The sequence below is a fragment of the Canis lupus genome, chromosome 35 (assembly GCF_048164855.1).
Source record: "Canis lupus baileyi chromosome 35, mCanLup2.hap1, whole genome shotgun sequence".
NCBI classification, from domain to species: Eukaryota; Metazoa; Chordata; class Mammalia; order Carnivora; family Canidae; genus Canis; species Canis lupus.
In genome coordinates, this window is record NC_132872.1 from 8,514,016 (window position 1) to 8,531,142 (window position 17,127).

A 17,127-nucleotide genomic window follows, 5' to 3' on the forward strand; every position below is an offset into this window, starting at 1 on the left:
AAACCACTGTTCTGAGCATGGGGGCCAAGAATCGAAGTCTAGACCCAATTCCAAGGGTTCTTAGCTTTGCTGGTAGCAAATTTGCTTCCATCTATGAAGCCGGGACATGACCTTGCTGTCTGTGGCTTAGGGCTGAAGCCTCTGCGGCTGCGTAGTGTTAGAGGCTCCCCAGGCAGGTGGGGCCAATGCTGTGCTCTATAGTGCTGCGTGTCAAGGTTTTCTAGGGTCCCTGAAGAGTAGAGTGAATACAAAATATGGGAAACGCAGGTCATTATACAAAATCATCAGCCTTGAGCTCAAAAATGTCTGAAAATGCTCATGCTGTCTCTTAAAAATGCACACATATTTTGCATTTTACATCCAAAGATATGAATGACTGATTGGTATTAAAATAATACTTTAAACTCCTTATTGTCAAGAGAAAAAAGCCTAATGATCATGTTCTCACGCTGTCTCTCCTTTGACCTATGTAGCTTCTGGCTGTACCTGCTGGATGCATGCAGATACCAGGTGGAGAAGCACAGATCTGAAAAATTCTCAACAGGATCACCCCCATGTTTCTCCTCTGTGGGTTCTCTGTACTGGAATCTTCTGGACTTGCAATGGTGGAGGGCATCCTTACCCCCACATGGACAAGCTTCACTGCAGGAGAGTCTTTTGCGCCTTCTCACCCCCACCTGGCTCTCTCTGTTCCCACCTACCCCACTGTAAGCCAAATCACTGCGCTCAGGGAAGAAGAAACAGTCCACCAAAATCGGTCCAGGAGCAACTGTAGAGAGTTTTAAGGTCTCACCGCCAAAAGGATTTTCCTGCTGGACTTCATGATGCCTACAATGCCTAGAACAGACAGGCAAAAGAGGCAGATGCCCACAAACATGCCGATCCAGGCCGCCCCGTAGATGTCATCGTTGTCGGTGGCTTCAAGCAGCGGGTACAGGCTGTGCTGGTCGGATACAAAGAAGATGCACTCTGCCATCAGGGCGATGCCGCACATCTGGGGGCAGAGGGCGTTTGTCAGGCTGGGGGGCAGGAGAGAAGCATCGGGAGAAGGATGCAGAAGGGTGGGAAGGGGGTTATGAGAGAGACTAATTCCGTCCCTGCAGAGGCTCAAAGTGATGGACTTAAACTCATCACCAGGACATCAAACAGCTCATACCATCCTATTAATACATTGCATGCTTCCTCCCACAAGTCACTCCCTTATTGCTGTTTGGGAAAAGACCCAGGCAATTTCAGACCATCTAGAGTCCTTGGGGGCATGAAGCACAAGCAACATCTTGTGGGGAGATCACCTCCCACTCTCCCACTGCCTTTCACCCAAATTCCTGGATTATAGTATTTAACCCATTCTTGGTCATGCTCATTGGTGCCAGAGAGGCATTGAGTATTAGAGCTGGAAGGAACCTTGGTGGTTATCTTTCTCACCCCTTGCATTTTATAGACCAGGGACGTTGGCCTTGAAAGCCGATGACTTGTCCAGAGTCACATGGACTTGGAGGCAGGCTGGGCCCAGAGCCAGCGATCCTGGCTCTCAAGTGCTCTGTCAGCATGCCACACCCACACAGTGTGGCCTCTGAGCCACTCTCACATCCTGGTATTGCCTTCTGTGTGATAAGGACAAGTAAATGCAAACATTTATCCCCAACAGGCTTAATAGAACAGTTCCACGGAAATCAAACTGAGGTGAAGTAGGAAAGAAACACCACAGCCTGTGTGTGGTGGGAATGTTTGGACACTGACCACGGTTGACCTGGCTTCTTTCAGATTTTTGTGTCTTAAGGTTGGGAGGGAAAGATCCATTCTTTTTTAAAATCATGGTGTTTCAACATATTGCACAGTTCCACATGATAGTTTATATAATCAAGTTCTAGCTAACATATTTTACTATCACATTCCCTGAAAAAAGAAAAGAGAAAGGAAGCCAGTAATTATATCATTATTTTCCTTTAAACTTTCAAAAGTGAGAGTTTAAAGGAAAAATAAATAATAATCCAAATAATAAAAAATAATCCCCAAACCATGATTTCAGAAAGAACTTCCTGAAAAATACTTGTTACTTACACCAACAATCACATTTCCAAAAATCAGCAGGCCCTGGAAGCAACGAACAGTGGAGTCATCTTTGGCCATCTTCAGGATTTCCCACAAGCTGAAGACACAATGGAGAACATTACAACTGAATCGGACCAGGTGACAAATGCCGCTCCAAGTTCCCGGATATGCCTACCTCACACCATCACGTATCACCTTCTTGTGTTCCGAAGCATCCAAACCAAAGTCAGGCAATCATTTAGCAAGGGAGGGAATTTGGTTACTAAGCTCTCGAATCACTGGCATTTTTTTTAAAAGCCTTTATTTATTTATTCATGAGAGACACAGAGAGGCAGAGACACAGGCAGAGGGAGAAGCAGGCTCCTTGCAAGGAGATGGATGCAGGACTTGATTCCAGGACCCCAGGATCACGACCTGAGCTGAAGGCAGATGCTCAGTCAATGGCCACCCAGGTGGATTTGAGATACTTTAAAGTAGACCCAAAAGGTTTTGCTTAAGTATTTGGTGTTGGATAAGAGAAGAACAATTAAAGATAACTTGAAAATTATTATTATTTAAATTATTATTTGAAAATGGTAAATCCTTGGGATCCCTGGGTGGCGCAGCGGTTTGGTGCCTGCCTTTGGCCCAGGGCGCGATCCTGGACACCCGGGATCGAATCCCATGTCAGGCTCCCGGTGCATGGAGCCTGCTTCTCCTTCTGCCTGTGTCTCTGCCTCTCTATCTCTCTCTCTGTGTGACTATCATAAATAATAAATAAAAATTAAAAAAAAGAAAATGGTAAATCCATGGCAGAGATGGTAGTTGGTGCCCATATCGATTACAGGCAGCTGTTAAAAATCATTATTATCAGAATATTCTGTTACCTTCAAAAATAGCTGGCAATTTTAAAAGTACCCTGTTTATCCAAAGGATACAAAAATAGATATTCGAAGGGGCACATGCACCCTGATGTTTATGGCAGCATTATCAACAATAGCCAAACTATGGAAAGAACCAAGTGTCCATTGATTGATGAATGGATAAAGAAGATGTCACACACACACACACACACACACACACACACACACACTGGAATATCACTCAGCCATCAAAAAGAATGAAATCTTGCCATTTGCAATGACTTTGATGGAACTAGAGCATATTACGCTAAGCGAAATAAGTCAATTCCACTCACATGTGGAATTTAAGGAACAAAACAGATGAACATAGGAGAAGGGAAGGAAAAATAAAGTGAGATAAAAACAGGAAGAGGCAAACCATAGGAGATTCTTAGGTATAGAGAACAAACTGAGGGTTGCTGGAGGGGAGGTGGGCGGGGGACGGGCTGGGTGGGGGATGGGCATTAAGGAGGGCATGTGTCATGACGGGCACTGGGTGTTATATGATGAGTGGGATGAGGCACTGAATTCTATTCCTGAAACCAATACTACACTATATGCTAACTAACTTGAATTTAAAGAAAAGCTTGGAATAAATAAGTAAGTAAAAATCAAAAGTACCCTATTGCACAAGGTGTGGGGTGGGAAAAGAGGCGTTGACATAAAGTTCCTTCCATGTGCCACTCAACTAGGACACATCTAACTCTCATAGCCTGATTAGGTAGAAAAAGAAAAAGGGTGAGGAGCCTCATTCTGCAGATGAGGAAACTAAAGCTTTAATTTAGGTAATTAAGGTCCCTGGGGCCACGCGATCAGTAAGTGGAAGAGCTAGGCTGGAGGCGTTGGCCAGTGTGGCTGGAGCTCCAGGCCATCCCCCCAGCCCACCCTGGCTCCCAGAAATTATTCACGAGGTTTAGTGCTTTGTATGGCATTAAAACTCAGTAGGCCTCTCCCTCCCTGAGGATTCTCTGGAAGGAACACGGAGGTAAGTGTTTTGGGTCAATTACTTTAGCTTTTATATTTCAAATGCCTTCAGAAATGCCATCCAGGGGGCTCCTGGGTGGCTCACATGGTTGAGCATCTACCTTCCATTCAGGTCAAGATCTCCGGGTCCTGGGATGGAGCTTTGGGTAGGGCTCCCTGCTCAGTGGGGAGCCTGCCTCTGCCTCTCCCTCGGCCTCTGCCTCTGCTTGTGTTCTGTCTCTCTCTGTCTCAAATGAGTAAATAAATCCTTAAAAAAAAAAAAAAAGAAAGAAAGAAAAGCCATCCACATCTCTTACTGTGTTACTGATTTGAGTAACGAATCACTGCCTGCACTCAGGCTCTAAGTCAAAATGTATTAAATGATACAACCTGAGTTTTGAGGTGTACAAAGATAAATAAGGGAGATTGCTGTGTTCTAGGATTTTATGCTCTAGCAGGGAAGCTGAGATAGTTCCTAAATAGTTTTAATACATCCCGTAAGACCCTAAGTGCTGTGTGGGAGTTCTGAGTATGGAAATGGAAGCCCTCCAGAGTGTGTATGGTTTGGGTGAGGAGACTAGAGGTGTAGGGCAGGTGTGGGAGGAAGGTGGGGTGGCTGACATTCCAGGGAAAGGAAAAAGTCAGGGAGCGGAGACCTAGAAGAGCAAGGTGACCCTGAGGTAGCAATGGAGGCAGTGTGGCTGCAGTGCCCGTTGGTACAGGGCATCAATGGGAGGCAAGCCTTCTACGTGACTCAGACCTTGCTCAAATTGAACTTCATTATTCTACTCTACCGTAAGCATTAATGACCTTCCAAGTAATCTCAACTTCTCTATTTTCCCTTGCTCGTTCAGCTGGGTAGCTATGGGGATTGAAGGAGTCATAAGCCATGAGTGTCTGGGGCCCAGAATTGAGGGCATCCGTGGGTCATCCATCAACGTTTGCTGACTGAATAGAAGAAAGCGGGCCACTGGGATAAGATCTTTGTGTGTAGTTTCTGCTTGGAAGTGGCATTCATTCTTCCCTGCAATTGTTCCGGTGACTGTTACCTGCCAGACTGAGTGGAGCCAGGGTGCCCCGAAGGAGTTAACGCACAGGCGCCACCAAGGGAGATCTTTACTCGTGTGACCAGACCAGTCACAATGTAAAGTTCCTTACTGGTATGCACAGACATTGCTCCCGACCCGCTGAGTGATGATCTAGAGACAAAAATAAATAGACGGGGAAAGTTCAGACAACACAAGTATAGAGAGTCAGGGGCAAAAGTCTGGAGAAGCCAAGGGCAGCACCATTTCGACCAGTCCGGGCTAGGCACCCATTTGTTGGGTAGCAGCCTATTTGGGTTGATTAGCTGGGCTTAAAGAACAGAAAGAGGGCAACGTGTCCTTGCAAGGAATTTCAAGTGTGATTGCAGCAACATGGATTCAAGAAAAAATGATTGTAGGTCGAATCAAAGGGGAAAAAGGACTACAGACAAGAGGAAGAGTATAGGCAGGCCACCACGCTGGGCTTTCAGGGCGTTGCTGAAGGGACCTGAACGTGGGATTGGGCCTGGGTGATTCGTTAGGCCCCATAACCCACTTTTCCAAAGACGACCTGCCACAGCAAGTTCTATAAAGGGGGAAGAGACAAATGGGTACTCTATGGGAGGACTGCGTGTCAGGATCAGGATGGGACCCAGACAAGAGTGGGAGAAAAGAAGGAGGAGGCCGATGAGGGGTGGCTTTGAGCAAAAAGAAGAGAAGAGTGAACTGAGCCGGGCAGCGGTAGGAAGTGCTGGGGAGGCAGCCTGACTGTGGGGGAACCCCTGGAGGGCCGGGATGTAGCGATGGGCAAGGCCACGAGCCTTCTCTCCCCTTGCCCCGTGCATTCTCCTCTCCGTCAGGCCTCTGGGGTCAGTGGCACACAATAACCGAGGAAGTCACTCCCATCCTCCAAAATAACAAAACCATGATGAGAGCTGTCATGGAATGAGCACTTTGGGTGTCCTCAGCGCACAGTAGGCACCTCATGCTCATCTCTCAACAGAGCCAAGAGGTGTTGTTTTGTTTGTTTGGGCGTTTGTTCACTTATTTTATTTTATTTATTTATTTTCAATTTTTAATTTTTATTTATTTTTGTTTGTTCACTTTTTTAACCAAAATCTGTACTAATTTCTTACGGCTGCTGTAACAAGTTACTACAAACTCAATGGCTTAAAGCAACACAAATGTAACCTCCGAGGTGGAGGTCAGACGTGTGAAATGAGTCTCACTGGGATAAAATCAACCTGTCCGCAGAGCGGCCCTCCTGGAGCATCTAGGGGAGAATCTGTTTTCTTGTCATTTCCCAGATGAAGAGAGGGAGGCTTGAGAGATTGCTTACTTTTACTCAAGGCCACTCTGCCAGAAAATGCAAAGGCTTAGATTCAGGGGCGCCCGGGTGGCTCAGTCAGGGAAGGGTCTGCCTTCCACTCAGGTCATGGTCCCGGGTCCTGGGATGGAGCTCCGTCTGGGGCTCCCTGCTCAGCGGGGAGTCTGCTCCTCTCTCTCCCTCTGACCCTCCTCCCTCTTCCTCTCTATTTATTTATAAATAAATAAATACTCTTGAAAAAAATAAAAAGCTGAGATTCAAACCCAAGTCTGCCTGGCTTTGGATATTTCACTTAAACACTATACAGTTTCTGAAGTCCTGTCACAGAGCTAATATAAAAGTGACCCCTGGCTCACTTCTGTGATGACTCTCAAGCAGAGCCACACAGGTCCCCCGTGTGGCTCAGATGCCTTTGCCAAGGTCAGAATCACGGGGCCTCTCTTCACTCACCTCTCCAGCTTCCTGTGTCTCCGTAGCTCCTGTCTCCTTAGCTCCTTGACATTGCACGCATATTTGCACATTTTCCTCAAACCCAGGGCTGCACCCACATGTTTTTCCAGAAAACTTGTTCAGATATATTCCAACCCTGCAGTTTTTTTCACCCACCTCTTAGGACCGAAATTCTTGGAAGGAAAAGGTGCAAATGTGCAGGTTAATGTGAGCTGACATTTCATAGCATCTCTTTGGTTGCTTGTGTTTTAGACTAGGTTGGTGTCTAGAGGACCCAAAACATTTGTTGCATCTGCCACACAGCCACAAATGTCCAGTGAGATGGTAGTTAGAGAGCCACGGGTAGGCTTCTCAGGGCTCACGGTGTAGCCTGGTGGCTGTAGTCTGTGAGCACACCCTGGACTTGGGGTCAGAATGCCAAGGTTCAAACCCCAGGCTTGTCCATCCTTTCTGTGGACCCCTGGACAGTGCTACTCAATGTCTACTTCCTCATTTATAAAATGGGTAAAACGCAATGTGTTTGATGGGGTCTTTGTGATTGCTGAGATAAAAGATGGGGAAGTGGCTGGCAAAAACTTTTTGCTTATAAACATGAGAAATTGTGATTGATAACCAGTGGCAGACATAGGAAGAGCAGGAAATTGGGCTATGGCTTTGCTTTATGCACTAGTGACTCCTGGGGCCTCGCCAGGAGGTTGGAAGGTGACTGGTCCCAAGGCCAATGTCTTCCAGGTTGAGGTGAAGCAGTCTCTCTACCTTCCCTCTATCTCCTGCCTAGGATCCACTCTGCTGTAGGGATCTATAGGCCTTACACATGTGTGCTTCTTCTTATTTTCCATGGAAGGATTCAGGGGTGAGGGGTGGGGTGGGGTAATAATCTCTTTGGAACCAGAAAAAAAGCTACCCCGTTGTGCTTGGGGTATGTGGCCAGAGTCAGGTATCAAGCAGCACATCTGGATGGGAGGGACCCTTTCTGCATTCCATCAGCATTCCTGAACTGTCAACACCCGGATACTGGGCTTCATCCCTCTGGCTTTGGCTAGCTCCAGGGCCTCTGCTCCAGACTGAGGTGATGTAGAGCGGGCACTCGTTATTCTCCTCTGTGCCCAGGCCGCTTTCCTCCTGACGCAGAATTTACTTAGGGAGGATTCTGCTCCCCTTCTGCATTCTTTTCTCCTGGTATCAACATACAAGGGGGCCCCTGCACTTTTCTGCATGAGTCTCCAAAGCAGGAGAAGGCCCTGAGACTGCATTTTATTTATCTTTCTAGGTCCAAGGTGGCACAGTGCTTGACACATAGTTGGCACTCAATAAATTATTTTGCTAAATAAAAGGCAGATAAAGTAGATTTTAGCTTGGGTTAGAGAATACAGTAAAGTGGGAAGAGCAGGGGCTTTGGACAGACCTGAGTTTGAATCTCTGCTCTGCAGCTTACCGGTTTTGTGAGCTCAGGTCATTTCTTAATCTTACTGAGCTTTATCTCTAAACAGGTATCATAATCACTAACTCAAAAGGTTACTGTGAAAATTCAGTGAGAATATAGGTGAATATTAATACAATATTATTACCCAACCAATATTAATTTTATTTTTGCCTTCAATTTCTTGAAGCAGATAGACCAAGCCAACAGACTTGAATGGTGAAAGCACCGAAAACTAGTGATTTTATTTTGCTTTAAAACACAGAGCCGCATTTCAAAGAACATATGATTTTAATACGTGATGTGAATATATAAAACCAGATCAAAGTTTGGCTGAAGCAAGAGTGGAGAGTTTTCCCTCATCAGTTCTGAATTTCCAAGCCACATGGTGAGCCCCCACGTGGCTAGGAACCACTCTTCTAGAACTAACAGGAATGAAAAATGTAGGAAAAGTACTGAGTTCAAAGGCAGTTGCCCAGGGAGTTAGAAGACACTCAAGAGTGAAGTTGGGAAACCCTGGTCAAGAGGTAATGTTGATATTACCTAGTCTCTGTGTCAAAGAGACCTGTGTTGGGTGGAAAACTTCTAGGAAAGTTTCCTGGAAAAGAGGCAACTTCCATAATAGACAGAGAAGGGGTCTGGGAAGGGGTTCCTGGCACACTTGGAGCAAAGGCAATGTGATTTCTATGAAAGGAAATGGTCAGGCCTGGCTAAGCCTTCAGAATTCTTTGAAGGCTCTGAACACCTGTGCACCAGGGCAGACTAATGAACTTATTAAGTAAAAACAAGAAAAACTTAGACAAATTTTCACACTGATAGCTGTTAAAAAAAAAAAAAAAGACATTATGAATTTATGGCCCTTACCGGAGAAGACAGGCATGGAGAGAGAACCAAAGGGAGGCCCAGATGGCACCATTCTACATACAGAATAAAAACTGTGGTGTTCCTTAGGGCTTTGCCTAGGATGTGGTGCCCAGTTGTTTGATCAAATACCAGTCTAGATATTGCTGTGAAGAGAGTCTTACAGACATGATTGACATTTAAATCACGATATTAAATCAATAGGCTTTGAATAAAGCAGATTACTTTCCGCAACAGGAATGGGCCTCTTCTAATCAGTTGAGGGCCTTCAGGGCAAAGACAGATTTCCCAAGCAATTCTACCTCAAAACTGCAGATTTCAGACTCAAGACTGCTTCATCAGCTTCTTTCCTGGATTTTTGGTTGCTCTACAGATTTGGGGCTTGTGAGCTCCTACCCACGTGAGCTATTTCCTTAAAACAAATATCTCTTTATTTGGCTGAAGATGTAGAGGCTTTGTAGTCAGTCCTCTTGTTGAGCAAATGAGGAAACTGAGGCTCCCAGAGGGGAAGTGACTTGTTCAAGATCACAGATGTGTTTGTAGAGTCAAGATTCAAGTCCAGATCTCCTGACTCTTAACAGCCTTTTATTTATTTATTTATTTTTATTTTTTTTAATTTTTATTTATTTATGATAGTCACACAGAGAGAGAGAGAGAGGCAGAGACACAGGCAGAGAGAGAAGCAGGCTCCATGCACCGGGAGCCCGACGTGGGATTCGATCCCGGGTCTCCAGGATCGCGCCCTGGGCCAAAGGCAGGCGCCAAACCGCTGCGCCACCCAGGGATCCCTATTTATTTATTTTTAAGATTTTATTTATTTATTCATAAGAGACACAGAGAGAGAGGCAGAGACACAGGCAGAGGGAGAAGCAGGCTCTGTGAAGGGAGCATGATATGGGACTTGATCCCAGGACCCTGGGATCATGACCTGAGCCAAAGGCAGACGCTCAACCACTGAGCCACCCAGACATCCCTTAACAGCCCTTTAGCGAGTTTGTCACTAATCATTCTTCTTTTTAAGATAGGTAGGCACCACCTCCCTTTATGCCTCTTTAAAGTTGAGAGAAAGCCCCAATGCCCTGCCCTGTTCTTTTCCCTTACAGGTTAAGCCATGAAGGGAGTCTCATAAACAAAGCTGGCAAGGATAGAGCCTTCTGCCTTTGCCCTCCATTCAAAGTCTTCCTCACTCATTGCCCTAATTTCTAAAAGCCCACAAGACAATCACTCGTTTGCTCCTGATCAGAATGCACATCCATATAAAAGAGGCACATTGAGTCTTATGAGCCATCAGTGTCAATGCCTCAATGTGAATAATTTTATCAGATCCCTTATATTTCCAAAGGGAGAAGAAAAACACACGAGAGAGAAAGAGACCCAAGGAGTATAGAACCTCAATGGACTACCCTAACTCATGATCTGGGGTCTTGGGTCTGTCTTCCGTGGATAGAGACTGAGTCTTGGCAATATGATGTGTCTTCCCATCCTACCTTCTGCCCTTTTAGCCTCCAGTATGTATCAGCTATTTCAAATATGGGGTCTATGGAAACTTTCGTGTGTTATTCCAACGTACCACTTCCCCCATAGGTGTTAGACTTGCTTTTTAACTTGGCAGGGATAGAAAACAAGCAAATGGGGTGAGGTGAATTTTAAAAGGTGAGATTGGTAGAGGGCTGTTAAGAGAGCCAATTAGTGGCTGTCCACTTCAGAAATGTTATCACCCTTGACTGAAAGTATGCAGCTTGCCCGAAAGTGTTTTCCACATTCAAGAATAGCCTCTGTGAGCCCCACCCTGTGGAAAACTGCCCAGTGGCCTGGCACCATGATGATATACTCCAATTGCTCAACATCCCAGGAACTCCTTTGCTCTGAGGAGGGCAAACATTTTAAAAGGCTAGGTTTTATTTTTTTTTCCTTGTGCCCTCATTCCATTTGTTTTCTTATAAAAATTACTCATATCCGTAGTGTTGATGTTTCCAGACACATTGAATGGGTCTAAAAACCATTGCTCACTAAACAAACCCTTTCAAAGCAGAAGAAAAAGAAGTGAGTCTCTCCCATCAAGCATGAGCTCATTTTTTCAAGTTCATTACCTCTTTTCCTCACCCAAGTTTGTTGGGCCAGAGCACACGCAAACCACACCTCAAACTCTAGCTCATGCTAGAGAAATTTGGATTAACAAAGGAAAAAAAAGAGAGAGAGAAATAGGAGAGGAAGAAACAAGAAACACACTGTGCTGTTCCCTTAGCCCCGACCTTGAAACCCAGAACAAAGGCAGACAGTTGTTCGACTTGGAGGGGAGAAGAAAGGTGGGTGTGGGGATTTTAGATCAGAGCCATTGCTGGTCTGCTTATATTTAGGGAAGGGATGAGTCCCTGGGAAAGGTGACAAGCAGTGCTTGTTCCCATGGCCATGACACCCAGGGCTCACAGCATCCATTGGTTTTTCTCCCTTTCAAGCTCTAAACCTGCTCTCAGTAATATGGTAACTAGTAGCCACATGTAGCTATTTTCATTCAAACTAGTTCAATTACATAAGATTTAAAATTCAAAATAAAATAAAATAAAATTCAATCCTTGATGGGATGAGCACTGGGTTATGCTACACATTGGCAAACTGAACTCCAATAAAATAATAAAAAATAAAATTCAATCCTTTGGTTGCAATAGCCCCATTTAAAGTGCTCAATAGCACTTGCAGTTGGTGGTTATTGTATAGAACATTTCCATCATCACAGAGAGTCCTGTTGGATGGCACTGCTCTGGACTCTTGATGTTTGCCAGCTGACCTCAGAGTCATTCACCCACCTTAAGTCAGGACTAAGAAGCAGTGGCTCATTCTCAGGCAAGTGAGGACCTCAGGGGCGGGCAATGCCAGCTGGATGCCCGGCCCCAAGGCAGGAATGCTATGGAGACTCCTTGGGGAGGTAAGATTAGGGCGCCTCTTTATGAATTCAGCCTTTGCCCCAGTTAGGGAACATCAGGGGTGTGGGCAGCCTGCAGGGACTCATCGGTGTTTGCTCTTGGTAAGAATGTAAGCAGGAGAGGTCAACAAGAAACTCTGAGATTTCATTTGTTTTTCTCGACTAAATGGTGTGTAAATTCCCTTTTGGATTTACAAGTCTATGATTCTTTCCAGGTAGTTAAAAAAGAAATTGGTGATTTGGTTTTTCAGCCTATTGTAGCAGAAAGCAAAAAAGGCTGTTACAGCAGAAAGCAAAATGAGGAAAAAAAAAAAAAGCAAAATGAGAAAATTTCTTCCTCATTAAGGAGAACTAATCAAAAGGAAAACTGTTTCTTTACAAGATTTGAAAATATGTGTGTGTGTGTGTGTGTGTGTGTGTGTGTGTATAAGATCTAAATGAATTCTTTCTTCTTCTGGTTAGCCAACTGTATTCAGGGAAGAAATGATTGGTCAACATTGTCTTTAATTTAAAAAAGGACATTGAAATTAAAGAAATTCCAAATGTGTTCAAAATCTTTGAAACTAGTTATAAGTGGAGTTTTAAACCTATAAACATAAACTAATACTAGCATTATTGGAAACTCAATTCGTATTACATGTAGAAATGTTGTTACAATGAAAAATATATTTAGGATCTGTGGACCCTGTAGATCAACTAATTGGTGAAGAGTAAAAATAAATTATGTAAAAATAACATTACATAGATAAAGCTAATTTGTTGACTTATTTCAACTGCCACATTTCTTAAACAGAGTTTGCAGAGAAGAAACCATGAGTAAATTGCCTCACATATTCCATTACAAGTAGGCAGGATCAAATGATTTCAGACAAGATGACCAGGGAACTTTCTACTACATTATTAAGAAAGAACATGACCCATTTCCTTAAATTTTCTTTTTGCTTCTCTGACTTCACAAGGAAATTGGGGTCCACGGGGGTCTGTCTGAAACTTTAATCAGGAGACATAGGTTTTCCCAGGGTTCTTGGATTTTCTTGGTCGTTCGGTCAGGAAATTGGAGGGTAAAATTAGGATGGGTGAATAACACTCTCAGATCCTTCATTTCAGTTCTGAGAACTGGACAATTTCAAAAGGTTTGAGAAGGCAATTTGTACATTTAAAGTAAAAGAGAACAAAATCGTCATAATAGTCTAAGTTACAAAAAATGATGGATCTCTTCAGGAGGAAATTATCTTCTTCCCCTCGCCCTTTCAGGCCCCATCTCACCTCCCAGGAAAGCAACCCAACCATTGAGAGTGCAGTTGGCTTCCCTGCAGAGTGAGATCCGACTACTCACCTGCTTCTCCTCCTCCTCCTCCTCTTCCTCCTCCTCCTCCTTGGGCTGTCCTGGCCCTCTCTGCACGCTGCTCTGGCCTGAGGTGCTTTTCTACCCAGCACCAATTCTCTGAACCTCCTGGACCAGGGAGGAATGGTCTGTGATTGGGAGGAGGCATCTCACATGAGCTGAACCTGATGCCGCCTGAGCTTGCCTCACTGAGGCCGGAAGTAACAGGAAGTTTCCCGACTGGAGATTTCTGCTACTTTGGAATGTGTGATTCTGACAGATGGCAGCACCTTGACAGGCCTTAGCTCATCATCACTCCTCTGGATTTCTCCTAGGTCTGGGCTTTTGTTTTTGTTTTGATTTGATTTTTTTAAAAAAAATTTTATGATTTGATCCTTATTTTTGCTTTTGTGCCCTTAAAGGCCTATCTATTGTCCTGATTGCTCAGAGTCATGCTGGTACATGTCTGTCTGTCCAGGGTCACGTCTAGTTTCAGTTTTCATAACTTGCATATGCTACATTTAGGGGGGAGAGCAATTGCCCAATTAATACACCATAGGTGGTCCAAAGACCAATGAGAGTAATACTGCCCCTCCCTCTTCTCCCCTCCCCACCTCTGCCCTCCCCTCTCTTCCCCTCCTTTTGTCTTCCCTTCTCTTCCTTCCCTCCCCTTCCCTTCCCATCCACTGGAGCCACCACTTCATACCCAGCACCAACATTTCTGTTAATGTCTGCGTAACATATCATGGTTTATGCGCACAGTAGTTTATTTAGCCTACAGTTCGGGATGGGTGATGGCAGCAATATTAGAATTTGTTGAGTGCTTTCATCAACAGATGCAGGCATTTTCTTGGGTCTGGATCATCTCTGTAACAGGTTAGGTTCTTTAGGAAGCAGACCCCGAGACAAAGTTTAGTGTGCAGTATATTTATTAGGGAATGGCCCTGTGATTAATACCCTTGGAAGGGAGAGGAAAGAAATAGGATTGGGCAGAGAGAGAAGACAAGTGGCCATGCAGGTGGGACTGTCTCGGGCAACCCCCTCCCTCCAGCCGGGAAGCTCCAGGAGATGTTGGCCTGCCACGGTTGTTCTGCATGGGGCCCCTCTGTGATCAGTCCTTAAATAGAGGTCACCCTGGGAAGGTGGCTTTCAGGGTGAGGCTAGCCCTGAAGGGGGCTGACACTGGAGGCTGGGGTTGTCAGCACTCCCAGCAGCTGGGCAGCACACAACCCCTTGTTCGGGGGGGACCTGCATGGGGCATCGGTGCGTTCATCACACGCCTTATTCCTCAGTCCTCCAGGGCCCACTTAGATATGGCTTGATAATTCACACAATGGAGTTCTATTGAGACTGTGAAAAATGATGCCATAGAAAAAATTTTAATGATGTGGAAATATATTCACTCACTTATTCAACAAATAGTTATTGAGAACTTCTGATGTGCCAGGCACTCTTCTAAGTGCTAACAATAAAAAGAGCAGGTTGTAAATAGCTTGTACAGTTTAACCTTTGTATATGAGTGTATATATATTTGCACACATATGAATACACATTCATATATATATGACTTAAAGAGTTAAGGATGTAAAGTAAATATCAACAGATTTATATCTGGATGATATAATATGGATGGATTTTCTTTTTTTTTCATAGTTTCTATGTCTGCAAAGGATCTCTATTACATTTATATAGAGAGAAACATAAATTATTAAAAGCATACTCTTTTGGAAATCTTTGTGATAAAGCAGCAAGGAAGCAAACAAGGACATATGTTCCCATTCATATTATGTTCTATTACTAGGATTATGTGGGGGAGAAAATAAGCATGAATCTTTTCAAAATAAATAATGTGAACACAAAAGCCCATAACAAGAAAAGAGTAGCTAGGAAAGGAAGATTAATTTTCAGACAATAATTGCCACTCCTCCGCCCTCAGTACCTCTCAGAAATCTGGAAGTAAAAAGGTGTATGCATGTCTCTCTCTGCCTGGCCGTTCACTTCACCATCACCTTCCAATGCTTCTTCCTTCTCTGTGGTCATTCCAAGGTGAGCTAACAAACCTGGTGACTGACGCGACGTCTCCTGAGCTGCAAGATGTTGGTCCTACACGCTCCCTCAGACTTTCCAACCCTCATGGGGTCTCTCTTTCATCTTTGGGACAAGGAACTTCTCTTCACAGTCACTACATTCCCTAAATGGACCCCTCACTTCAAATTCACTATGTTATGGGGGCAGGGAGGGAGTCGCAGTGTAAACTGGATGGGAAAGCAATGGGCTTTCTGGAAGTTCTGAGTTACTTCATGGCTTTTGCTCTACGCACCAGTTTCGGGAAGAAAGTTTTCTTAAACCATGATTTTGTCTGCCATACTTTCAGTTCTTCTAAAAGGCCCAGGCACTGTAAGATTTACCCTTCACAGTGGGCCTGTGAAGTGTATACTATTATGACTCCCCATTTTACAGATGAGGGAAGCGGGGGATTGAGAAGATTAACTTGCCCATGGTGACAGAGCTGTTTAGGGGTGACAACTCCCATTGGTCTGTCCTCAGGGACTGAACTCTTTCTTAACTATAGGCTATCCTGTTTGAGGGTAGACAATTGGTGTAACCTTGAAAATGATATTAACATCTTAATTAATGTGATTTTTTTCTATTAACTGGTTAATGAGGTTAATAGGGAGTAGAATAATGTTCGTGGGATAGGTAAGAAGCCAGTGTCTATGAAACTGGCTCACAAGTCAGTCAGCCCGAGCACCGAGGCTCCCTGTGGGGTGGAGCCGGTCACCAATCAGAGCTCAGCTTCTGTTTTAGAAATGACCAAGCCAAACCTGAAGACTATGTGCCCAAGGTGCCCAGGTCCCACCAGTTCTCTGGTGCCTCTTTAAGACTGCTTTTTCTCCAGCAGGTCTTGACTCCCTTTGCAAATTCTACTGAAATACATAAATTTAGGGTTTTTGGCCTTTGATGGGTCAACTGCCTTACGCAGCTGTCCTCTTGCTCAACATTAATTGACATTCACCTATTCTCTTCAGCTCCTGTAGATGATAAATGCTTAACTTGGTTCATATTTTAGATTATGGCCACCACAAGATAACGTCTTCTTCTTCTTTTTTTTTTTTAAATATTTTATTTACTTATTCATGAGAGACACAGAGAGAGAGGTGAGACACAGGGAGAAGCAGACTTCCCGACAAGATGACTTCTTGAAGCAAACTCAGCCCTCTCCCAGGAAAGGGACATGCCATTATTAATAACTTTTATAATTGGAGGGGACATTGGCCCATTTCAATAAGCAGTTATGGTTGTTATATTGAGTAAATATATTCCAATAAAATAACTAGTTAGCCCAATTTTTCATCCAATGAAGAAATGTCTCTGTAACATCTTGATATTCAGTTAAAGGGGCAAGTCTGTGAAACTGGTTGTGTTTACTGCAGAGACATTTATTGAGGATGTTGTACACAATCATCCAAGTTGGGTCTAAGATATCTCAGTATCTGGAATGATTATATCTTTCCTAATGAACTAGTTTGTTTTTAACTATTTTAAAACTACTTTTAACTGTTATTAGTTATAAGTCTTTAATCAGTTTTGCCTCCGTTCTTATTCTCCCATTGAAACTGCTTGTCAAGTTACAGACAACCTCTATTTTGCTAAATCCGGTAGACACTTCTTTTCATTTTACTTAGTCAATCAGCAGCAACTAGTATAGCTGATGACTCCATTCTTCTCCTACTACTCTCCTCTTCTGGCTTCCATAATACCATATAGCTGTTAGGCTTCCCCTAATTCTCTGCTTGCTCCTTCTCAGTCCCCATTGATGTCTCCTCTTGGGCCTGACCAGTTGCATTAGAAGACTCAAGAATAGGATCCAGCTCTCAATTCTGAGTCTGGCTCTGAAACCACA

At 44.2% G+C, this 17,127-nt stretch overlaps 1 protein-coding gene across 1 annotated transcript in view; it reads right to left on the reverse strand.

Annotated features, from left to right (window-relative positions):
- UPK1B (uroplakin 1B) overlaps positions 1–13,379 on the reverse strand; it is a 29,391-nt gene extending 16,012 nt beyond the window's left edge. The window contains exons 1-3 of the mRNA XM_072812104.1: positions 13,236–13,379; positions 2,062–2,149; positions 794–994 (exon numbers count right to left, since the gene is read on the reverse strand). Coding sequence (XP_072668205.1) covers positions 794–994; positions 2,062–2,130 — 270 coding nt within the window. The 5' untranslated portion in view covers positions 2,131–2,149; positions 13,236–13,379. The remainder of the gene's footprint in view (positions 1–793; positions 995–2,061; positions 2,150–13,235) is intronic.
- Positions 13,380–17,127: the final 3,748 nt, after the last annotated feature.